Source organism: Camelina sativa, chromosome 11, assembly GCF_030686135.1.
Source record: "Camelina sativa cultivar CO46 ecotype springtype chromosome 11, ASM3068613v1".
In the NCBI taxonomy this organism is placed as follows: Eukaryota; Viridiplantae; Streptophyta; class Magnoliopsida; order Brassicales; family Brassicaceae; genus Camelina; species Camelina sativa.
This window is the reverse complement of record NC_141890.1, coordinates 47,348,318-47,372,619: the sequence shown is the minus strand read 5'-3', so window position 1 is coordinate 47,372,619 and position 24,302 is coordinate 47,348,318. Positions and strand designations below refer to the sequence as shown.

General features: G+C 35.9%; 4 protein-coding genes across 6 annotated transcripts; all 4 read right to left on the bottom strand.

Annotated features, from left to right (window-relative positions):
• Positions 1–53: 53 nt before the first annotated feature.
• Positions 54–5,381, bottom strand: LOC104726557 (putative LRR receptor-like serine/threonine-protein kinase At5g59680). Of its 2 annotated transcripts, none has more exons than XR_015572082.1 (14): positions 5,136–5,365; positions 4,104–4,237; positions 3,439–3,979; positions 2,746–3,227; positions 2,494–2,638; positions 2,303–2,374; positions 2,152–2,223; positions 1,977–2,048; positions 1,720–1,883; positions 1,389–1,630; positions 1,185–1,262; positions 1,016–1,081; positions 745–934; positions 54–657 (listed from the first exon to the last, which is right to left on the bottom strand). XR_015572082.1 is itself a non-coding variant. In XM_010445437.3 (14 exons), exons 1-14 carry the CDS (start codon positions 5,183–5,185, stop codon positions 249–251), a joined length of 2,766 nt encoding a protein of 921 aa, XP_010443739.2. In that variant the 5' UTR covers positions 5,186–5,381; the 3' UTR covers positions 54–248. The 2 variants fall into 2 exon arrangements, 1 of the variants encoding a protein (XP_010443739.2); XM_010445437.3 differs by having other exon boundaries at positions 1,185–1,311; positions 5,136–5,381.
• A 1,233-nt stretch (positions 5,382–6,614) lies between these two features.
• LOC104726549 (receptor-like protein kinase At5g59670) lies at positions 6,615–10,346 on the bottom strand. Of its 2 annotated transcripts, XM_010447903.3 has the most exons (13): positions 10,173–10,346; positions 9,538–10,078; positions 8,986–9,458; positions 8,736–8,880; positions 8,529–8,600; positions 8,359–8,430; positions 8,218–8,286; positions 7,951–8,117; positions 7,635–7,858; positions 7,420–7,546; positions 7,266–7,331; positions 6,981–7,170; positions 6,615–6,861 (listed from the first exon to the last, which is right to left on the bottom strand). In XM_010447903.3, the coding sequence occupies exons 1-13, from the start codon at positions 10,252–10,254 to the stop codon at positions 6,723–6,725; spliced, it is 2,367 nt and encodes a 788-aa protein (XP_010446205.3). In that variant the 5' UTR covers positions 10,255–10,346; the 3' UTR covers positions 6,615–6,722. The 2 variants fall into 2 exon arrangements, with proteins under 2 accessions (XP_010446205.3, XP_087330661.1); XM_087474535.1 differs by lacking the exons at positions 6,615–6,861; positions 6,981–7,170; positions 7,266–7,331; ... (4 more) ...; positions 8,359–8,430; positions 8,529–8,600 and having other exon boundaries at positions 8,705–8,880; positions 10,173–10,328.
• Positions 10,347–11,657: 1,311 nt separating this feature from the next.
• Positions 11,658–15,304, bottom strand: LOC147935541 (receptor-like protein kinase At5g59670). The gene is made up of 12 exons (XM_087474521.1): positions 14,947–15,304; positions 14,236–14,714; positions 13,971–14,115; positions 13,823–13,894; positions 13,663–13,734; positions 13,520–13,588; positions 13,262–13,422; positions 12,927–13,156; positions 12,705–12,831; positions 12,576–12,641; positions 12,302–12,491; positions 11,658–12,202 (listed from the first exon to the last, which is right to left on the bottom strand). The coding sequence occupies exons 1-12, from the start codon at positions 15,030–15,032 to the stop codon at positions 11,803–11,805; spliced, it is 2,097 nt and encodes a 698-aa protein (XP_087330647.1). The 5' UTR covers positions 15,033–15,304; the 3' UTR covers positions 11,658–11,802.
• Positions 15,014–22,421, bottom strand: LOC147935540 (receptor-like protein kinase At5g59670). The gene is made up of 4 exons (XM_087474542.1): positions 22,277–22,421; positions 15,604–15,702; positions 15,221–15,482; positions 15,014–15,092 (listed from the first exon to the last, which is right to left on the bottom strand). The coding sequence occupies exons 1-3, from the start codon at positions 22,281–22,283 to the stop codon at positions 15,262–15,264; spliced, it is 327 nt and encodes a 108-aa protein (XP_087330668.1). The 5' UTR covers positions 22,284–22,421; the 3' UTR covers positions 15,014–15,092; positions 15,221–15,261.
• Positions 22,422–24,302: the final 1,881 nt, after the last annotated feature.

The window sequence follows — 24,302 nt, the reverse complement described above, 5'->3', positions numbered from 1 at the left end:
ATTACAATTACAAAATTACAAGCTACAACCGACAACGATTTCTAACATTTAAATTTAAATTTAATTTATAATATTTTCATTTCCCTTTGACAAGAACACACTTCAGTCGATACATTAATTTTTACTTAAAATTAAATGCTTTCAAACCACAGTAACAAAAACTATATAAAAAGTAAAAATACAAACAGAGCACACGTAAGGTCCAGAAGTAAGTTCGGTGAGTGGGTTCATAACAATTGTGTTACTTGCTATCTTGCTCTAGGAGTCATCTCACTATCAAAGATCATGCTCACTTCAGGGGAACTCAGTGAATCCATGCCTCGACTCATATTTCTCCTCGAGTTTTCAGTCACAAGACACTCTTTTAATTCGATAACAACATGAGACATGGTTGGTCGTTTTGCTGAAGTTGGATCCGCGCACGACATTGCTAGCTCAAGAGCTCTCCAAGCAGAGCGAGAATCATAATCCCCGTTTAGCTTTGGATCCATGATCTTAGCAATATCTCCTCCGTTAAGCTGAGACCCAACCCATTGTGTTATGTGAGACTTTGCGCGGTTTCGATCAATCACTGGTTGATTAGAGATCATTTCCAATAGCACGATACCAAAACTGTACACATCACTTTTCTCACCCAACCGGCTTGTGTGGTAATATCTGCAAGGCAAGAACATGGTTTACTCTTCAAGCATTGAAGAATGAAGATTAGCAAAAATTTCAGCAGAAGTGTGTGTTGATACTTACTCTGGATCAAGGTAACCAGGAGTACCAGCAATCACCGTCGAAACATGAGAGTCACCTCCAACTGGGAAAGACCTCGAGAGCCCAAAATCAGCGAGTTTGGCCTTATAATGCTCGTCCAACAATATGTTTGTAGTTTTGACATCTCTGTGAACCATTGGTGGTGTGCATCCAATGTGTAAGTACTCCAAACCTATGCAAATGATTCATCCATATGAAATGATTTATTGTAGGATTAAGGTATTCTAGTTTTACAGAGTAACTTGGTACAAACCTAGTGCTGCCTCCGCAGCTATTCTTAGCCGAGTACCCCAATTGACGATGGATTTACCTCCTTTTCCTGTATAATAAATCATTAGATCATATCATGTTTGCGGGAAAAACAACTGTTTTTTCATGAGTTCATGAAACACATGAAACCTTAAGAATACACCAAGTTTTACCTGACAGATGTTGTCTTAAGTCTCCATTGGGTACATATTCGTAGATGAGTGCTAAGTGGTCTCCTTCATCACAATATCCTACAAGGCTTACCAAATTTGTATGGTGAACTCTCAGAAGAAGATCAACCTAATGTAAAAAAAAAAAGAATAAGTGATGTTAAAAGAACAGACTATTGTAGTTGGTAAGAATGTACTAATTAGTACCTCTGCCTTGAATTCTTTATAGCCTTGAGTTGATGATTGAGACAGTAGCTTAACAGCTACCTGTTCAGAACCATTTACAGTACCGTGACAGACAACACCAAATCCTCCTTCCCCTACTACTCTTTCGAAATTATTTGTCATTTTCATAACCTCTGAATAAGGAAACCTCCTCTTTTTCAGCTCGATTGATGGCTCAGGTAAATAACTATATGTCACATTACTTGGTGGCGGCGGGTGAATAACTGTTAGATCAGAATTTAGGAATAAATCATATTTATGAGCTTTATTGGTTCTTATTTGATATTGGCAAGGAGTCCTTGCAAATACCTACCTTCATCAGTCGGCTTTTTCTTTCGGAGAAAAAGAACGAGAACCACCACAACAATGATGAGGATGGCTGCAGAACCAACTGATGCAACAATTACAACTGGAAAGCTCTTGCCAGGTGGTTTTGTGGGTGATTCAGAGGGAAGAAGCCTTGGGTTTCCTTGACGGCTATAAAAGGATATTATAGTGTTGTTTCAGGACATCCGTCGCACAAAATGTGTTGTATGGAATAAGTACAGAGATATGTGGGAAGTTTCTTACAATAGTTGGAGTCCTTGCCTTTGTAGTAGAGATTGAGGAATTGAACCGTTAAGATCGTTTCCACTTAAGTTTCTGCATAAAAAAAAGACTAATGAACCTCGTTTCCAGAAAGCAATATCCGACTCCGAGATAGAATTTTGAAAAGCATTAGAAAATAATCTTGAGAGAAACTTACATGAATAACAATGATTTTATGTTTCCAAGAAACTCCGGCACCTCCCCGGTCAAGTTGTTATTCGACAAGTCCCTAAAGTTTCCAGGAGAGAAAATGATCTGATTTCTTTGCAATACATATAACACCTCTGATCAACAATGGAAATGCTTACAGTCTCACTAGTTGCGTAAGGTTTTGAATGGCAGATGCTATGTTTCCAGTCAAACCACTCGAAGACAAGTTTCTGGTGATATGTTCAAAACCACAGTCTAAGTGTTGATGATCAAGCATGATTACTAACAGATCTTGAAGATTGAGTGTGGTGAAGTGCATGAGTCCTACTAATGAACTTATATGACTTACAAAGAAGTGATTCTTGGTGGTGTGGAGGTATCCATGTTGCTGCAGTTTAAAGCGTCCCACCTAAACTGCTGAGGGACGCATGGATCGCCTTGCCAATTGATTCTAGTCAATCCATAGGTGGCTTCAATGTTCTTGATAGCAACCACTAACAGAAATATATATATTCAAGATGTTAAGAAATTAATTAGCAAGCAAAAGACTGAACCATTATGTGCATAAGGTACGTCATAAAACACAGTGGAATTAACAAACCATCATTTATATCTGTTTCGGACTGTGGAAACTGAATAACTGTGTAGACCTCAAGAGCGTTAAGTAGAGGCGGAAGAGTTGATCTGTCGGTTCGTATCAGCTGAAACTTACATTTTCCTTCATCACAAATCCTTGGAGACTGGCTGTACATAGTAAGTATCTCTAACTTCTTAGGAATTACAGGTTCAGTGGACATAACTTCACCATTCCATACCATGTTGAATTCTCTGGTTTCATTAGTCCGCAACTCCTGGATCTCAGCAAAGTGTCTATACACGTAATATTGGTCGCTTGGATTATCTGAATTAGTCCATTCAATCGTCAGTGGCTCACTGGCATTAGTAGGTATGGCAGCAGTTGCAAGTGCGTCTTTTGGTGGATCATAGTTGTTAATATTTCCCACATCGCTAGTGGTGTTTACATGGGTCCAATCTTTCTTAAAGTACGCAATCCATTGGCGATCATAGACATCATCCGAATACCTGAGGGTGGAAACAATCTTGTTTAGTAGTGGAATAAAAAAACAGAAAACGGATATAATTGGTCTTCTTTAGACCTCTGTAATCTTATTAACAGAGACTGTTCTTCTTCTGCTTGGTTTGGTGTCTAGAAATAGTCTTACACCTTAGAGCCACAAAACAGAGAAAAGGAAGAGATACAGTTATATTGTAAAAGGTTGATGTTAAATATTACCTTAGGTAAAACTTTGATTCGGTAAGATATATCCGGAAAAACAGTTTGAGAGAGCCAGACTGGGTGATATAAGAATCATTACCCATGGGACGTATTTCCAAGGCTGAGATAATCGGTGTAGTCATCCCAGTCTTAACAAGACAAATCTGTAACGAGTTTGATATTGGGATGTGAAAGATCTCTTTTCGTGTACCATTCTCTTGTCCATGCAAATCTACCGTGGTCCATGGATTTGGTCCAAGATACAGGTCAAACTTGGGGCTATTGTCAATACCATCGTAGTTCCCGTATACAAACCAAGCCCTGATCAGATGACTTCTTCCTTTCTCGGTCTTAAGATTGTAGCAGTTCCGTATTCCGTCTGGAAAATATCTTAGCGTTGCGTACGGCTTCAGAAGTCTACGCTCCAAAGTTGCTTGGGTTTTTCCAGTTTTTCCAGTCTGGATAAATGTTGCGTCCGAGGAAAACTGTAATCCAGTTTCCGGCTCATTGTAAGGAGACAGTTCATTAGCGGGTAGTCCGCAGTCCAAGCTGATAAACCCTGTCAATATATATATATATATATATGGTAACAAATTAACTCACCGTTAACAAATAGAAGTAATTAAGAAATCAAAATGGTAACAAGAAAGAGAAGAAGGATATGTGATTTAAGATGCGGATACCTTGTTGGCTCTGAGCTTGAACAATATGAGTGATGACCAAAGTTCCAATTAGCAGCAACAACAACAGCCTAAAAGACCTCTCCATATTAATTCTCTTACCCACCAAGGACGAATCAAGAAAATCTGCCCCAGTTCTGAAATATAACAGGAGAATATATATAACCAAAACTAAAAGCAAAGAATTTTTATAAGTCAACGAAATAAAAGAAAAGGGTAAATGTATTTTATAGTGCAACTACTTCACCATGGGAAGAAGAAGAAGAAGAATAAGAGGATAACTATATGTTAATTCAAAGATATATGAACTTGACTGGGGTCATTTGTGGTATTGGACATCAGTAAAGTTTCTTGGTCAGACAATATGCAATTTACTTCGAAAAGAATCTGTCAATCACACACACACACACAAAAAAGATATTGGATTTAATAGCCACCAGACTCACCACAATGATGCATGAAGAAAATGTTCACAAAGAGTTGACATTCTTATAGTCGTTGACTAACATATGTAGTAGACCTGACTTGTTTCAATCCTCAATGAATTAGAAGTTAATACCCACAAATACAGCACTAGGCACACAATGACACAATGATCTATATATATGCTGACTAAGATATTACCAAGCAGGTACACTAGGTGATCAGCATGAAATAAACAAGGTTTATAACAATTAGACCTTGAGCTTAAACAAGATGGATGATTACCAAAAGATGGTTTTATATATAATGCAACTGCACCCCTGGAGGAAGAAGAATCAAAGGAAGATAATATTCCAACATCACTATCATGAAAATTAATTGTGTACATCAGTATAGTTATTAGTTTCCTGGTCAGGCAATATGCAACTTGCTTTTAGTATAAAAACTTCCAAAGAATGAATCAATCAAGCAACAGACCAGACTCGTTCAGCACTATGACAGCACGAAGAAACTCTGAGGAATAGTCAATGGTCGTTGACTTTTTGATTGGTTAAGATAACCTCTCCCACTTACATATTTTAGTAAACCTAAATTTTTGTGCAGTATAATAACCTGTTTCGATGACCAGTCCGAAGCGAGCGAGTCCAAGAGAAAACGACCATCTACGGCGGCGAAACCTGGCGTCAAGGGAAAGAAAAGAGCGCTTCGCCTTCAGTAGTTCCTGGCGGTGAGAACTCATCATTTGTTCAATAATCGACATTCACAAATATAGTGAAGTTAGGGTTTTGTTGATTCAAGCTGAGATTGCAGAGGTCATTCAACAGTTAACAGATAGTGAAGTTAGGGATTTGAATCTATATTAACATTTTTGAGGTGCATTTTGATTTAATTATTTAATTATTTTTTATAACATTAATTCCTAAAACAATTCTATAAATAACATTGCAGAAAAACTCAAATACTAAACTTTTTTAAATTGACTAACATTTGTTATATTTATTACCATAAAATCTTAACAATATCTATACATTCCGATTTTTCCAAAAACAACTCTACCCATTAAAGTTTTAACCCATTAAATCTCCAAAACTATTTTTATAGATGCTAGAATTTCTCAAATTTAAATGATATACAACAACTTTTCTATAACAAAAGTTTACAATATCCATAATTATATTAACATTAATAAATTTCCTAAACCGAAAATTCAATTATAAAATGTCATATTAAATATGTTGAAAACCTCCATATAATTTGGTATATTTTTTATTTTTTGAGGAATTACCAAAAAAATTAAAATTCTATTAATTATCATAAACTATACATATTGACATGGAAAAATTATAAACTATATAAGTATGCTAATTTGATAAAACAATTAACATAATTAAACTTGATAAAAAACTTATTTTGATTATTTTTTTTTACGCAAAAATTTATTTTGATTTTGGTGAGACGGGTTGACATTAATCCTATACAAGGAGTTAAGTAGAATTGTTTTTTTTTTTTAAACACTTTTAAATATGTACCAGGAGATAAATATATTACTAGACTATATATATACCACACAGGTTAAAACCTTGAAAACACTACAAAAATCCTATGCTTTGAATACTTATATCAAATACCTGTACAATTTTTTATTTTTAAAATTAATAAAATAATAATATAAATTTTAAATTTTTAAAATTAAAAATATTGTTTCACGGTGGACCGCGGTTAAATCCTCGTGAAACTGAAAAGAGAATCATAGAGCAAAACGTTTCAGATTCTTATTTTACAAACAACAACACCCTCTACGATGGGCCACACTAAGTCCACAAGCCCAACAACACATTACAGAACATGATTCAATTGTCATCACCCCACAATGAATTCTTCTTTTCCTCGAGACATCAGAGACGATGAGATCACAAAACAAGCATCAATATCAACAAGGGTTTTGCTGATACCAAATTAAAAAAAAAAAAAAAAAAAAAAAAAATTAGGGTTTCTGACGGCGCAAGTGATTATGATCTTTAAAATGCCGATGGTCAACGCAAAATGACATTTTCCGTGGTACTCAAGACACATATGAAAGAAACCACAAAAGAGCAGAGAATATGATCTAAATATATCAATGATCTACGAAAGCAAGCAGAATGAAATTTCTCGACTTCGAGTTTGTCTATAAGACCATACATAGTTTACACACTTTAATCAATACTCTTTAACTATTTTACGATACTTTTCAGAGGCTTGATTATTAATCACAGGTTGGTTTGTGATCATCTCCAATAACACGATACCGAAACTGTAGACATCACTCTTCTCAGACAACCTATTTGTACGGTAGTATCTGCAAGACAACAACATGGTATATACTCTTTAAGACTTTAACCGTTGAACAAGGAACAGAAAGTTTCAGAACGAGTGTTTGTGTGTGTGTGTGTATGAAAACTAATAATGAATACTTACTCAGGATCAAGGTATCCACGAGTACCAGCAACAACCGTCAATTCCTGAGATACACTTCCACTTTGGAAAGATCTTGAGAGCCCAAAATCAGCGAGTTTGGCTTTGAAATTCTCGTCTAGCAATATGTTGGCAGTTTTGACATCTCTATGAACCATTGGTGGAGTGCATCCAACATGTAAGTACTCCAATCCTATGCAATCAAAGTCATTTACATAAACGGATTTATCAGAAAATCAATATGAAACGGAATTGATATTTTGTTCTTTAACTTAAGTAGTACGAAACCTAGTGCTGCCTCCAAAGCTATCCGTAGTCGAGTACTCCAGTTGATGATGGATTTACCTTCTTTTCCTATATATAAGATCATTAGATCAATTCAAGTATTATGAGAGTTTCATTAGCTATTGCTACACGTGAAATCACTCTATAGGAATATTGCCTGACAAATGTTGTTTTAATTCTCCATTAGGCAGAAACTCATAGATGAGCGCCAAGTGATCGCCGTCATAACAATACCCAACCAGGCTCACCAAATTTGTATGGTGCACTCTCATAAGAAGATCAACCTAAAGTAACGTTCATGTCAAGAAAATCTTGAAATGCATAAACACATGATAGTTTAGTTGGGAAGATAACAGAACTATGAATTAATACCTCTGCTTTGAACTCCTTATAGCCTTGAGTTGAAGACTGAGAGAGTACCTTAACGGCTACTTGTTCAGAACCATTTACAGTACCGTGATACACCATGCCAAAACCTCCTTTACCTAAAACTCTTTGAAAGTTATTTGTCATTTGGATCACCTCTGAATATGTGAACCTTCTTTTGCTGTTCTTATTAGCAAAAGTAACTTCCCCCGTTGACGTCCTATGTGGACCTGTACATCATAATAAGGATGTTATCATATCATGCTCAACTGCATTCAAAAGATTTTACATGTATTCTTATTTTGATGCCTCTTGCATATACCTTGTCGAACCGTTGACTTTTTCTTTTTGAGTACAAGAAAAATAATCAATACAGCAATGATCAAAATGGCTGCAGGAACAACTGATGCAACAATTGGCACAAGAACATTCTTCTTAGGTGGTTTTCTACATGGATCAGAAAGACAAAGCCTTGGGTTTCCTTCAACACTACAATAAGAAAAGGGTTTGTCCATGACATTTGATGCACAAAAGGGTCGTAGATAAATAATCCAGAAAGTTCAAAAGCTATGTATAGAAAGTTTCTTACGATATCGTTAGTCCTTTCTTTTGAAGAGCTTGAGGAATTGAACCAGTAAGATTGTTCCCGCTTAAGTTTCTGTTAAAAACTACTAATGATCTGAGTTGGAAATTTTGAAAAGCATCAATACATATGTTGAGAGAAACTTACATGAACGACAACGATTTCATGTTGCCTAGAAACTCTGGCACTCCTCCAATCAAGTTGTTATTTGACAAGTCCCTAATGTAAGCAAGTAGAATAAAGGCATGAAGGTTTATCAAATGTATTCCAATCCATATATATAGCAGCCTAATTAATTAACAATGGTAAATACTTACAGTGTTTCTAGTTGTGTAAGACTTTGAATGGCAGCTACTATGATTCCATTTAAACCACTTGAAGACAAGTTTCTGGTAAAATGTTCAAAATCACATTCAAAGTGTCAACGATGACAGTTACTATCAGATCTTGAATAGTGAGTGAGCGCCTGTGTACACTGTACCACTAATTTCTATTTTTATTTTTCGACTAAATTTACAACTTACAAAGCAGTGATTCTTGGGGGCATGGAGATATTTGTGTTACGGCAGTTTAGTCCGTCCCACCTAAGCTGTTGAGGGACGCATGGATCACCTTGCCAGTCGATTCTACTCAATGCATATGTGGCTTCAATTTCTTTTATAGCAACCACTAACATAAAAAATGGGTTTTGATGATGTTAGAAATCTATATGAAATGTTACTAGTACTCTCTATCGTGTCTATGATTTGTTTCCACACTAACGGTAAAGCATACCATCTCTTTCATCTGTTTCTAACTGTGGAAGCTCAATAACTGTGTAGAGCTCAAAAGCGTTGATTAGAGGTGGAAGAGTTGATCTTTTGGTTCTTATCAGTTGAAAACTACATTTCCCCTTTTCGCAAGTTCTCGGTGACTGGTCGTAGATAGTACTTACCTCTAACTTCTTAGGCACTACAGTCGACATAACTTCACCATTCCATACCATGTTGAATTCCCTGGTTTCATTTTCCTTCAACTCCTGGATCTCAGAAAAGTGTGCATACAAGTAATATTGGTCATTAGGATATAATGAAGTCCATTCCATCTTCAATGGCTCGCTGGTATTACTAGGCGTGGCAGCATTTTTTAGTGCCTCCTTGGGTGGAACATAGTTGTTGGAATTGTTCACTTCGAGAGTGGTGGAAATCTGAGTCAATACCGTCTGAAAATAGGGATTCCAAATGCGATCATAGACATCATCCGGGTACCTAAGGATCATCATAAGATAACGATCAAAGACTGGGAAGGAGAAACATACAGAAGAAATTAGAACAGAACAAGACTTACTGTATATCAGAGATTGGCTTGCTACGGAAGAAAAAACTGTAATAAAGTCTGAGGGAACCAGACTTAGTGATATAAAGATCTTTTCCCAATGGACGTAAATCCAAACCGGATATTAGCGGTGTAGTTTCTCCTGTCTTAACAAGACAAAGCTGCAATGAGTTTGACGTTGGGATGTGTAAGAAATTTTCCCATGTACCATTCACTCGTGTTTCGAAATCTATCGTGGCCAATCGATTAGGTCCAAGATAAAGATCAAAGACAGGGTTATTGCGAAGACCATCATAATTTCCATACAAAAAGGAAGCTCTGATCAAATATTTACGGCCCTTATCTACACTCAGATTGTAGCAGTTCCTGTATCCTTGTGGAAAATATCTTAGCGTCAAGTATCGCTTCCTGTAATTGTTTGGATTTTCTAGGACTTGACCAGTTTTCCCGCTTTGTATGAACTCGTCGTCCGAAGAGTACCACAGTCCTGTTTGAGTATCTTTATAAGGAGGCAGTCCCGTCGCAGATAGCCCGCAATCCAAAGTGATGAACCCTGTTTAACAGACATGAAAACCAAAATGTTTTGTAAGGAAGGAAGCAAATGGAACGTAACGTATATATAGAAGAAATAAGAAATCTGATACCACCTTGTTGGTCTTGAGCTTGAACAATATGAATGATGGAGGCCAAAGTTATAAGCACCAACAAAAGTCCAAAAGAACTCTCCATGTTTCTCTTATTACCTCCCAAGGAAAATATCAAGAAACCATTATTAATGGCTGGCTATGTATGCTTTTGAAGATAAACAACAAATAAATAATAAGCAAACCAAAATAGTACACTAAGGGCCTGACTGGTTCAAACGCTGCGGTTGCGGTTGCGGTTGGGAGAGATTGCGGAAGTGGGCGATTGCGGTTTCAAGCGTTTTTAAGCGTTTTGAACGACTGGTTTAGCGGTTTAAAATTAGTGCATTTGCGGGAGGTTTACGACTGGTTGACCAGCGGGTGCGATAGCGGTTGGAACATAATAAATGTGATATATAATATATAAATGTTTAAAAACACCAAATTTTTTATTAAACTTGATTTATAATTAAAATTTATTAAAAAATACTAAAATAATTATTCAAAAAACAAATAAATTTCATATTGAAATACTTATTCCTTTATGCATTTGACTTTTCACCAAAAATTTAATCAAGTAATTTGATAAATGACAAAACATATGCTTTAGATCGTAGATCTTTTCTCTTTTCTCTTAGATCGTGGGTCAGTAGTTGCATCGGTAGAAATGGTCAAGTGAGAGTTGAGAAGAGTCACTGGTGATTTGTTTTTTTTCACAAATAATCTTATTTTCTTAAATTTCTGATGAAATATTATATTTATTTAGATTTTTTTGAATTTATGTGCGATGTGCCATTAAATTTACATCAAGTTTTCTGGGTTATTGTTAATTGAAATATTATTTTCTTCTAATTGTTTATTTTATAATCTCTGCAATCGTATCCGTACTTCATTTTCTCCCATCCTTAATGAGTAAAATGGTTAGATAGAAGATACAACAAAAAAAATTTCATTATCATTGATTTCTTTTATGTTTTTTTACAAAAGAAAAAAAAAAAAAATCAACCGCAATCGCCCGCAACCGCAACCGCTTGCTGGAAGCAGCTTTTAGAATTCAGTGGTTTGAAGCAATTGAGAACGATTAGGAGCGATTGAGAACGGTTTGTGTACTTGGTTACAATCGCTAGAAACCGCTACCACCCGCAAACGCAGCGTTTGCGGGAGATAGCGGGAGAACCAGTCAACACCTAAATAAAAAAAAGACTTAGTCTAGTCAATTGGTGAAAATGAGTAAATGTGTTCTCTAGTGCAGCTTGCCCCAAGGGAAACGGAAGGAGACGTCCCAACATCGCCGTCATGATTTAATATCTTTGTTTTTTATTGTTTGAATTATCTTTTCCGTAGTTTGTCTGCTCTGACTCATTTGTGAATCTCTATCAAAGAAACCAAATTACAGAGAAAAATGATCTTTGAAATGTCAATGGTCAAAGCAACATGACATTTTCGTGGTACTCAAGACACATATGAAGAAACGACAAAAGAGCAGAGAATATGATCTGAATATATCAATGATCTATGAAAGCAGAATTAAATTTATATATAAGACCATACATAGTTTACACACTATAATCAATACTCTTTAACTAGTTTTAAATTTTGCTTAGTATGTAACTAGTTAAGTATTGATTACTTACAAGAAGTAGATAACACTCAACTATCTTGCTACAGGAACCACCGTAGTGTCCAAGCTAACGTTCATTTCTTGAGATTCCAAGCCTCGATTCGTACTTATCCCTGAGTTTTCACATACAATACACTCTTTTAGTTCTTGAATGACCTGAGACATGGATGGTCGTTTTGAGGAAGAAGGATTCACGCATGCCATTGCCAGCTCGAGAGCTCTCCAAGCAGAATTAATATCATAATACTTGCGAAGGTTCGGATCCACAATCTCAAGAATATCACCTCCATTGATCTGAAAGCCAACCCATTGTGTTATGTGAGAATTTTTAGAGGTTTGATTAATCACGGGTTGGTTTGTGATCATCTCCAATAACACGATTCCAAAACTGTAGACATCACTCTTCTCACACAATCGACCTGAATGGTTATATCTGCAAGACAACAACATCGTATATACTTTTTAACTATTGAAGAAGGGATAGAAAATTTGAGAACGAGTGTTTGTGTATAAGAAAACTAACAATACTTACTCGGGATCAAGGTATCCAGGAGTACCAGCAATCACCGTCGAATGCTGAGATTCGCCTCCACCTTGGAAAGATCTTGAGAGCCCAAAATCAGCGAGTTTGGCCTTGAAATTCTCGTCTAGCAATATGTTGGCAGTTTTGATATCTCTGTGAACCATCGGCGGTTTGCATCCAACATGTAAGTACTCCAATCCTATGCAATTGAGTCATCATCAATATTAATTAATTACTTCATTATATAACCAGTTGAATCGATATCTTATAACTTAGCACGGACCTAGTGCTGCCTCCAAAGCTATTTGAAGTCGAATACTCCATTTGATGATGGATCTACTTCCTTTTCCTGTATAAAAGATCATTAGACCCATTCAAGTTCTTCTAACAAATGCTACTAAAAATATTTTACCTGACAAATGTTGTTTTAAGTCTCCATTGGGCAGAAACTCATAGATGAGGGCCAAGTGATCTCCTTCATAGCAATACCCGACGAGGCTCACCAAATTCGTATGGTGCACCCTCAAAAGAAGATCAACCTAAGGTAAGAGTAAAACTCATCTAAGAAAATCTAATCAAATGCTAAAACAGATAATATATACTTTAGTTGGGAAGATAACAGAACTATGAATACCTCTGCTTTGAACTCCTTATAGCCTTGAGTTGAAGACTGAGAGAGTACCTTAACGGCTACTTGTTCAGAGCCATTTACAGTACCGTGATACACCATGCCAAACCCTCCTTTACCTAAAACTCTTTGGAAGTTATTTGTCATTTGGATGACCTCTGAATATGTGAACCTTCTCCTGTTCTTATTAGCAAATGTAACTTCCCCCGTTGACGTCATCGGTGGCAGGTCTAGACCTGCAGTACATCAGAATAAGGATGTTATCATATTCTTTGTTATGTGTATATCTTCATTTAATGCAGCAGAGCAACCGACATTCACCAGATACTCTTTGGGAGTACCTTTTACAGTTGTTGACTTTTTCTTTCTGAGTACAAGAAAAAGAACCACAATGACAACTGATGCAACAACAAGAACTGATGCAACAATTGCCACAGGAAATTTCTTCTTAGTTGGTTTTCTACATGAATCAGAAAGACAAAGCCTTGGGTTTCCTTCAACACTACATTAAGACAAGGGTTGTTCATGACTTTTAAGGAACAAAAGGGTCGTAGATGACAATTGAGAAAAGTTCAAAAGCTATGTAGAAAGATTCTTACAATAGCTTTAGTTCTTTCTTTTGAAGAGCTTGAGGAATCGAACCAGTAAGATTGTTCCCGCTTAAGTTTCTGTTTTAAAACGACTATGATCTAAGTTTGAATTCTGAAAAGCAATAGAACCTATGTTGACCAGAGAAACTTACATGAACGACAAGGATTTCATGTTGCCTAGAAACTCCGGCACTTCTCCAGTCAAGTTATTATTCGACAAGTCCCTAAATAAATGAAGAGAGGAATGTTATCAAATGTATTCCTGTAAATAATAGCAATTTCTCGCCTCTGATTAACAATGTTTATACTTACAGTTTTTCTAGTTGTGTAAGATTTTGAATGGCAGCTGCTATGGTTCCATTTAAACCACTTGAAGACAAGTTTCTAGTGACATGCACATTCAAATTGTTAGTGATCAAGATTACAAACAGATCTTGAAGAGTGCATGTGTACTACTTACAAAGAAGTGATTCTTGGTGGTGTAGACATATCCTTGGTGATGCAGTTTAATCCGTCCCACCTAAGTTGTTGAGGGACGCATGGATCACCTTGCCAGTTTATTATACTCAATGCATAGGTAGCTGCGATGTCTTTTATTGTATCCACTGACATAAAAAAGTTTTGTCTTTAGTACGCTATTTTTTTATGACTTATTTCTTTACTAACATCAATAAGCATAGTATATACCTAATTATATACATAACCTGAGAAAGAAAGTCACATACCGTCGCTTTCATCTGTTTCAAGCTGTGGAAATTGAATAACTTCGTAGAGTTCAAAAGCATTAAGTAAAGGTGGAAGAGTTGAGTTCTTGGTTCTTGTTAGCTGCAAACTGCATCTCCCTCCTTGGCATGTTCTCGGGACCACACTTGGGATAGTAGTTAGGCTAAGCTTGTTAGGAATGATAGGGCCAGCAAAAAATTCTCCGTTCAATAGGATGTTGAATTCTCTAATTTCATTTGCCTGCAAGTCTTGGATCTCAGCAAAGTGTACGTACAAGTAATATTCGGCAGTAAATTTCGGTGAATTCCAATTAACTGTCAGTGGTGCACTGGTATTAGTAGGCGTGGCAGCATTTTTCAGCGCATCTTGCGGTGGAACATAATTGTTGTTGTTATTTTTCACTGTGAGATTAGTGGAAATCTGTGTCCATTCCTTCGTGAAGAACCCATCCCATATGCGATCATAGACATCTTCCATGTACCTGGGGGGGGGGGGGGGGGGGGGGGGTGCGAACAATGTTGTTAAGCAGTAGAATAGGCAAATAATATATTATTTGTCATAATATTATCATATTGATCGTCTTAAAACCAAATGTGTGAAAAGCCAGCCCTTGTGTTAAAAAGTGTAAACAGACAAAGGAGGCAAAAGACAAATGAGAAGATAAAGAAGAAGAGAAAAAAAACAGAACAAAACAGAGCAGAAATAAGAGATACCGTAGATGAGGTCCCGACTCTTTATAATATCTCCGATAGAGGAAAGCCAGGGAACCATTCTGAGTTATATAAGAGTTTTTTCCCATTGGCCGTAATTCCAAAGCTGTTATTATCGGTGTAGTATTCCCAGTCTTAACAAGACATATCTGCAACGATTTTGATGTTGGGATGTGTAAGATCTCTACTCGTGTACCATTCACCCTCTTTTGCAAATCTATATTGATCCATAGATTAGGTCCAAAATAAAGATCAAACACCGGGTTACTGTACTGACCATCATAATTTCCATAGAGAAAGGAGGCCCTGATCAAATATTTACGCCCCTTGTCCACACTCAGATTGTAGCAGTTCCGTATTCTCTGGGAAATATCTCAGTGTCAAGTATGACTCCACGTAAGTAATAGAAGTTTCTCGGACTCGACCAATTTTTCCGCTCTGAATGAAGTCTTTGTCTGAAGAGTACCACAGTTCAGTACCAGTCACTTGATAAGGAGACTTATGATCGTCGGGTAGCCCGCAATCCAAACTGATGAACCCTGTTAACAGACATGGTAAACATTAATCATTTAAAAGTTAAAACCAGTTTACTTCTGCGAACCAATATGTACATCTGTACACATGGATGTGTATATATAGAACAAATAAGAAATCTGGTACCTTCTTGGTCTTGAGCTTGAGCTTGAACAATATGAATGATGGCCATAGTTATCAGTACTAACAAAAGCCCAAAAGAACCTTCCATATTTTTCTGAACTCCTAAGGAGAAAAATCAAGAAATTATTGGCTGGCTATGCTGTTGAAGATATACAGCAAATAAATAAAGCAAACCCAAATTGCACACTAAAACAAAGACTTAGGTCAATGGTGAAAATGAGTAAGGGGGTTATTGGATCCTTGATTTTAATGGATTTGAAATCCTTATAAGATTTGGAAATCCACATGGAATCCATGGATTTTAAAATCAAATAATATGGATTTGAAAATCAAATAATGTGGATTTGAAAGTCAAAGAAAGTGGATTTGAAATCCTAGAGAATAGAATTCAAAAGTTATAAAAGAAATAGAACTTATAAAAATAATCTCTCATGTAGCATTCTCAAGTGAATCAGTCCACATGTTTGATGCTATTGTCTATCTCCACTCATTGGCATATTCTCTTTGTTGTTCTTGGGTTGTAAGTACTTTAGCATTATCATCGTCATTAATTTCTTCGACAACTTCTTCTGCACTCTCGATTTCTTCTGGAAAAATATCCGTTCGACAAAACTTTTGCAGAAAATTATGTAAACTGACACATGCAAGTACAATCTCTGTTTGTGTCTTATAAGGAAAAGGAGGTGCGTGCTTAAAGATTGCAAATCGAGATTTGAAAATACCAAATATTCTTTCAACCACGTTCCTTAGGGATGCATGACGATGGTTAAACAACTCTTTTGCATTTCTGGTTGTGAATTTTGACCAGAAAATTCTTGTAGATGATATCTGACACCACGATAAGGAGCTAAAAAGTTTCGACGATTTGGAAATCCACAATCTACTACATAAAACTTTCCTGAAGTACAATAATAATATACAGTCACTTGTCATGTTGAGAAAACATATTTACAATAGGAAGACATGTACATACCTTCTGGAACTGGTAGTCGATTAGTGTTCCTTGTCAAAGCATCATTTAATACTTTTGAGTCATGAGCTGAACCTTCCCATCCACTAAGCACATACATAAATTCAAGATCAAAATTACAAGCAGCCAACACATTTTGCGATATATCACCTTTTCTGTTACGAAAAGAAGGCACTTTTTTTGTTGGTACCATTGCAAGGATATGTGTACCATCAATAGCTCCAACACAATCCTAAAAAAAAAAAAATATAAAGTTATATTCTATGAAAGATAATGAAAAAAGCAAAAACATAATTATATGAAAAATATACCTTAAAATACGGATAAAATCTTGTACTTTCTCTAATTTTTGTAGGCACTGTAATCTCAGGTTTAGCCATTAAACTTGGAGCAATTTGATTTAGAGCCCGTAAAACTTTGTGAAAGTTTACACTTGTTGCAAACGATGACCTATTAAAAGTGTCTTTTGTACGACAATACCTTGAATTTTGGCCAACTATAAGAAGAAAAGTTGCAACCATTTCTTCAACACTAATATATTTTGTATCACATAGATCTGTATGCTCTCGGATATGAACACATAACTTTAGAAAAGTCTCGTGATACATTCGATACAACTATTTAAAATCCGAAGGCTTTTTCTTTTGCATATTTTCTATATATATTTCACCTTCTCTTGTGATCGCACGTCGAATAGAATATTGCAATCGAGGTCGTTGGCATTTTCTCAAATATAGCATTTGAATGAAAATCAAGAGCACCAAGAAAATAATATCACTATCTAACTCGTCATCATGTAATGCATCTTTTTCTCTTTCATCATGGACTTCTTGATACATGTTTGATGTACACCTGTGACGAAAAAAAAGGTGCATTTCCTCTTTGATTTCATATTGGCTCTTTTCCTCTTAGTCCTTCTTCTCTTTATAAGTTGAATTATTTTTATTAGGTGCTTCATGATTTTTTGTTTTCTAATATGGTTGGTTTGCTATTAAACAAAAAATACGTATTTTAATAATTCAATATGGTTGGTTCTCTTTATAACAATACGTAACAACGTTATAGGTTGAATTATTTCTCATTCTTTATCATGTCCGATATTTACGTATTGTTATGTTTGTGCATGAACACCTTTTATGCTTTTTATTATTATCATGTCATTCTTTCTTTCATGATCTTTTGTCTTCTAGTAGGTTGGCTATTACGTTAGTTTTTTTTTCCAAATCCACCCAAATAACTAGGTGGAGACCAAGGATTTCAATCTCTATATTTATAAGTAAAACATATTTTCAAATCCATCCAAATCCAATATGAAATCAAATCCATACTCAAATCTTTAATATTGAATAAGGGGTGATTTTAATTAGGATTTAGAATTCATAGATCCAATAACACATAATTTTAGTAAAGATTTTAAAATAAATGATTGAATAACACATGATTTAACTTGGATTTCTAAATCCATTAAAATCAAGGATCCAATAACCCCCTAAATTTCATGAAATTTTTCTGGGAAACTGAGGATCGGCCCAAGACGAGTCCAAACAAGGGTCAATGTGTTCCCAAAAGAACGCTCCATATTCTCTTAACTCCCAGGGAAAAATCAAGAAACCGATGGCAGGCTATGCTGTTGAAAATAAAAAGTAAATAAATAAAGCAAACCCAAACCATACACTAAAAGAAAGACTTAGTCAGGTCAATAGTGTTTTCTAGTCCAGCAGCTTCACCAAGGGGAGAAGAATGAGCTATAAGAGGACAACATTTACCCGACATCATTATCATGAAGTTTTTTTCGTGGCAAATAATGAGCAGACCAAGAAGCACGTTAAGGAATTAAGGGAGGATCAATTATCTAAGACAAGATCAAGAAGAATTTTGCTTTTCTTTTGCTTAACAGCTCTCACTAATTTGTGACTCCTCCGTAATTATTTTGTTTCTAGAGTATAAGTGAATAAGAAATCACAACCCACATTCTGTTTTCTTTGGTTCTCTAGAGAACTTGATTTTGGGACAAGGTCACATTTGGTGAATTTTGTACATCTGTTTCGTTCCTTGACCAACAACAATATGCATACCATCAATACAAAAAAGGTCAATTCTCAAAAATAGCACAAATTTAAGTTTTTGTTCCAAACCTAGCACACACTCTTCATTTTTCCAGATTTAGCACACATGCTCTAATTAAATACTAAAACCACTAAATTATTAATTATATTATTTAATAAAAACTTCTATTTTATCTTTGCAGAAATTGAGATTTATGAGATCTCACTTTCACCACGACCTCTCATCGGAGAACGATGAACCAGTTACACTAGCAACTAAGCTCAAAGCAAATATCTCAGATCTCTCGCCAATCGATTCTCATCGACGATTGTTGTCACCGTGTTTTTGTCGCCGTGTTCTCGTCGCCGTGTTTGCGTAGCCGTATTCTCACCGCAAATCTGTTCTAGTGTTATCGATCTCGTCGTCTCGTGTTATTGTTTGTGAATTTGATTGATACGATGGAGTCTGTAAAATGAGTGAAAGAAGAGCGAACAAAACCGACAAAGGACACATGAGATTGGGTGGACCTAATGGCTCCAATAAACTAAGGTAACTAATCTTTTATGTTTAGGTTGATTTTTTGTAATTTCTCAAATAGTCATGTTCAATTTCATGTTTTCTTTTTCTTTTTGGGAGCATGAAGCTTGACAGAGAAAGTTGTATCTGTAATTGGTCTCTGATTTGGAGGTGCTTTGATCTTCATATTTTCTAACACTCAAGAGATTTGTTTGTTCGTACTGTTCTGTAGAATGAATAAATGATTAAGTTTGACTAATTTGGCTCAATCTATTAATAGGATCTGATCAAAGGAAAATATACACTTGTTCCTGTAATTTATTTCCAGCAAAAGAGGCGTGTGATTCCAAGATGGTGAAGACATCCTCTCTGAGTGGTAAATCCGAAATGTGATTCTGACTATGGTAATGATACATGTAACAAATGATTGGGTAAGTTTGTCTCTTTAACAAATGATTGTGTTATTTTATTTGTGTGTATTAATTGGTTTAGTTTATAGCATTTTATTGATTGAGAAATTGAATTTGTGTAAAGTTTTTCAAGGGTGCTCAAACGCTCTGTTTCCTCCGTGAATGTCTCACCTTAGTAGGCTTTCATAATGAGGCTAGTTTATAGTATGCCAAAGCAACCTCATTGTAGGTTGAATTTGAGTAAAGTTCGAAGACAATAGTGTAATCCTCTAGCTTGTTGTTGTGAAGTATCATATATGTTCAGAGCATTTGATATGTTTGATTTGAACTGCTCTTAACAAGGACCTTGAATACAAAATTCAGAAATTCATGAAAGCTTTCATGAATTCATGATGACCTTCATAAAAAGCGTCTTTCTTTGTTGCTTCTCTTTGATATTTATGCACGTTTAATCTAATGCACGAGTTATGTGTTGCCACTGACTTTTCCCTAGTAATTTTCTCATTGTGGTTTGTAGAATCTAAAGAAATGATTTACGATGCTTGCACCTATATGTTGAAATACAGAATCATGATGGAACACCTCATTTCACAGGTGAACTCGTTAAGATTCTTGAAGATGACAAGTATCTTTTGGAAGAACAAGTTCAAGCAATCGCAAAGCAATGTATCTGCATACAACAAAAGATGCAAGTTTTCTTTGGACATCTTTAAGGAGTGTGTTGACATTACATAGGACTATCTTTCTTTATTTGTTGTTAGACATGTATGATGGTTGTGAAACATTTTTATATTATTTTGTTACTTGTATAATGTTTCTTCACTATAAGAGTGTCACATGTTTCTATTAAACAATCTAATAGTTGTTGAGGTAACTATGATTGAGTTTGCTACAATTTCTCTTTAATTTCAAGAAATTCAAGAAGGATTTACAAAATTCAGGAAGGATTCCATGATTTTAAATAAAGATTTCTTGAACTTCAGGATGACTTTCCTAAAACGTTTGAATTTCATAATGAACCTAAAGATGACCTTCACAAAAAGTCTGAATATTAGTAAACACCATGATATGCACAAAAAGATATCATTACCCCCTCATTAATGGAGTAATCTTGCACATATTAAGGTAAAACACCAAAAAGAGATTTAAAAACACATTTTTTTAATATTTAGGAAGGATACAGTAATATTTATGAAGCAAAACTTAAAGTTTGTTATAGCCTTCATAAAATATTTTTGGAAGACACAAAATCAAATTATTACTCATATATATCTCATATATATATATATATATAGATAAAATATCAGAATGTGCACAAAAGAAAATCAAATATACCTCACTAAATGGAGTAATATGTGATACACTCATTTCTTTAGATTTAGGAAGGATTTCATAATGTTTAGGAAAACTTCATTGATATTTAGGAAGATTTTCCTAAATATTCAGAAATCCCATTAATGGTGATGACCAAACTAGATGATCATACTCCGCTTCGTCGGAACAGAAGCTATCAAGATCGTAAAATTTAATAAATAAAAAATTTATCATTTATTTTGTTTTTAAGATAATAATTCACTAATGCTACTTTTGGAATAAATGAGGATGTGTGCTAACTTTGAAAGAAAAACTTAAATGAGTGCTAGTTTAGGGTATTTCTCTAAAAAAGACATTGCCCTCGTATGAATTCACAATGGACGACGAAATGCTAAGAATTTTAATGGTCGTTGACTTGGATCAGTGAAAGATTAGAAGTAGAAAAAGCTTTTAAAACAATGGTATACCTATAAGCTGATTATAACCCAAGAAACATAATTAATATTTGAACTCCTAATCGAAGTGAACTACATTAATTTTATAGTTTCAACGAAAAACCTGTTTATCTGTCTCAGCCGGCATAGGCGGTGGATGAGATTGAGAATCTCCGGTGGCAAAAAACCTTTGACTGGGATGTTAGGCTGCAAGCTTTCCTCCATTCCAATGTCTAAAGCTGATGGGGATCTCCTTAAACCTAATACCACCCACCAAAACCAGACAAAACGACAAGGACTCCCCATAGTTAGTTACTTTCTCTTAAGATATACTCCATATTAAAACACTACAATTCCCAAACGTGGAGAAATTAACGGCGCATGTATAAATAAACATAAACGGAAAATGAAAGCAAAATCAAGCTCTGGCTACATTAAGAAGAGGTCTTTAGTGTGCAATTATAAAAATGGGAAAATGACTGAATACAATATGAGTAAATAATGTAGGAGAATAATCATCCGACATCACAATCAAGAACTTGAACAGCTACATTATCCAAAGAAACATACAAAAAGGCAGCTTGTTTTTTTTAAACACAATTTTCATTTTATCTCACCTGTTATAGTTATCACTCTAGCTAATACATTAAGAATGTTGAGAGAGAGAGAGAGAGAGAGAGAGAGAGAGAGAGAGAGAGAGAGAGAGAGAGAGAGAGAGAGAGAGAGAGAGAGAGAGAGCTGATGAAACAAGCTTTGACAATTTCCATTCACAGAAATTATATAGACAAATCAAAGCTTAAAGCAAATTCTAAGAGCAGCACCGAGGCAAAACGATCAGCGCTGGTTATTATATCCAAAGAGAAGAAGGCATTATCAGAGCTCAGCTTTCAAAACTCGTAAAAGAAAAGACGACGCCATTAGCAGATCTCTAAAACTAGAAGATAAAACCATGACCCATAGAAAATAAAGTTACAAGCTTTACCTACCGCCCATTATTTTTCGGCCGGCGTCGACCAATCGCAAAGCCCAATAGCTGTCGTCGAGAACTCCCGCCGAGGGAGAAAAGGGAACGGTTCTTCACCATCAGCCATTCCCGGCGATTGAAGCGGTAGAAACGCAGCCACTCGCGTTGAGAAATTACCTTCTTTATCACAGATCACTACCAGAACCCATCGTGTTAATGTTTGTTTGGCCATCGGGTTTAACCCATTCTTACTAGGGTTGTATGGGTTTAAGGCGTCTCATCCTTTTATTTTTTCTTTTCTTTTCTTGACATTTTCTGTTTGGGAAAAGTGTTAAGAATGCCATGTACAGTAGATAACTTTCTCGCCTATGCCATTTTACATAACTTGTTTTCCCGCCTGTCACATGGTGTTCAAAAAAAGACTTTTTTACCCTTAATTGAGGGGGCTCGTAAATGAAGCATCGAGAGAAAGATAAAAATTAAAAATAAAAATATTTTTTTATGAAGTGACTTAAAGTTGTAAGACCAGTTAACTACTACAGCTTTTTGACGATTCATTGAACCAATTTTCTCTCTTTCATCGTTACTGTTCTCAAAGATCTCTTTATTTCGCTTCTCTTCAAACATCACCACCGGGAACGACTTTTAGTCTTCGTTCACATTCCGACAACCGCCGTACTATTCCGGGAGCCGCCGAAGTATTACAATCTCAAAGAGATGAATTTCATCTTTCAGACCTTTCTACGGGCCAATCCTACACCTTTGGATCCGGCGACCGCGACAACGGAAGCCCCAGAAACGCTTGCCGAAGTTAAGAACCCCGACAAAGGGTATGATTTTGGATGAAATTGCCATAAATTCTAGTTATTTTGTGTTGTTGTGAGCTTTGCCCTTACTTTCATTCCTTTCAGGGGTCCCTCTCAGATACCCGATCCCGGAATTAGTGAGGGAGATCTTACCGACACCGCCGGACGCAGGTAACTCTGTTGACCAACCAATCGCTTTGATAGACATGAAACTAGTGTGAAGTTTAAGGTAGACTTTATTGCGTAAGGATGTTTTTTTGTCCATTGAGACTGTTTAACTTCTTAAGCGTTAGATAGACTATATTTTAAAAAGTGCTTTCTGTCCACCAAGTTAGGCTATTAGTCGTTGTCCATCTATATTGTGTCTCCTTCCAACTTTTAAAGACTTTTGTAACGGATGAAGACAGTCGTTGTCCATCTATATTGGTTATAACTTTTGTGTCCACCAATTTTTGTCCCGACAGGTGTCTGCCAGATGCTTGCGCTGATGAAGACTCATCTAGGAATCTGCACTCGGAGGACACAAACCAACAAGGAAGGTCGTTATGCCCAACATTTATCTTTAATCATGTCTACCCAAACATAACTATATATTGGATATAACTTTTGTGTCCACCAATTCTTGTCCCGACAGGTGTGATGAAGATGCTTGCGCTGGTAATCCGATTCCTCCCCATTGCAGGCCTGATGAAGACTCATCTAAGAATCTGTCCGCGGAGGACACAAACCAACAACGAAGGTCGTTATGTCCATCATTTTTCTTTAATCATGTCTACCCAAACATTGGTCTATCACCCCCCATTTAATGCTACAATGGTGGATCCGCCATCAATGTTTGTTGTCCACCCAATCAGTACTCTATCAAAGCTTATTTGGGTTCATTGCAGGTCGTGCGAGGTTGCAGAGGCTGCTAATGTTCAGCCATCTTTTTATTGCAATTCCCCCAACAAAGCAGCCCCTTCTTGTATCGGTTCTCCATTGATGGACCACAGTCTGAATTCAATGTATATGTCCACCCACCATTGTCTATCAAACCGTATTTATGTTCATTGTCGTTGATTCCATACAACCTTCTGCCCATTGCAGGTCGGGCGAGGACAGACGATGTTGATGTTAAACGATCAAAAGAAAACATAGAAATGTCAAGGTATATCTCTATATACTAGTGGACTTTCTTCTATTCTGTGTGGACAGAAAACTAAATTCTTCCCATAGTAGGTCGAAGGACAATGATTCAGAGCA

What these genes read in the sequence shown, in the direction of transcription:
- LOC104726557 (XM_010445437.3), bottom strand. Translation starts at nt 5,185, where the DNA reads ATGGTCGTTTTCTCTTGGACTCGCTCGCTTCGGACTGGTCATCGAAAC. An exon ending in CGGACTGGTCATCGAAACAG is followed by an intron (nt 4,238 to 5,135) that starts GTTATTATACTG and finishes GTTATATTTCAG; the next exon opens with AACTGGGGCAGATTTTCTTG. An exon ending in CCACCAAGAATCACTTCTTT is followed by an intron (nt 2,375 to 2,493) that starts GTAAGTCATATA and finishes ACATATCACCAG; the next exon opens with AAACTTGTCTTCGAGTGGTT.
- LOC104726549 (XM_010447903.3), bottom strand. Translation starts at nt 10,254, where the DNA reads ATGGAGAGTTCTTTTGGACTTTTGTTGGTGCTTATAACTTTGGCCTCC. An exon ending in AAGCCAATCTCTGATATACA is followed by an intron (nt 9,459 to 9,537) that starts GTAAGTCTTGTT and finishes GATGATCCTTAG; the next exon opens with GTACCCGGATGATGTCTATG. An exon ending in ATAAGGAGTTCAAAGCAGAG is followed by an intron (nt 7,547 to 7,634) that starts GTATTAATTCAT and finishes ACGTTACTTTAG; the next exon opens with GTTGATCTTCTTATGAGAGT.
- LOC147935541 (XM_087474521.1), bottom strand. Translation starts at nt 15,032, where the DNA reads ATGGGAAAAAACTCTTATATAACTCAGAATGGTTCCCTGGCTTTCCTC. An exon ending in TGAAACAGATGAAAGCGACG is followed by an intron (nt 14,116 to 14,235) that starts GTATGTGACTTT and finishes TTTTTATGTCAG; the next exon opens with TGGATACAATAAAAGACATC. An exon ending in ATGAAATCCTTGTCGTTCAT is followed by an intron (nt 13,589 to 13,662) that starts GTAAGTTTCTCT and finishes GTTTTAAAACAG; the next exon opens with AAACTTAAGCGGGAACAATC.
- LOC147935540 (XM_087474542.1), bottom strand. An exon ending in TCAAGCTCAAGACCAAGAAG is followed by an intron (nt 15,483 to 15,603) that starts GTACCAGATTTC and finishes GTCTGTTAACAG; the next exon opens with GGTTCATCAGTTTGGATTGC.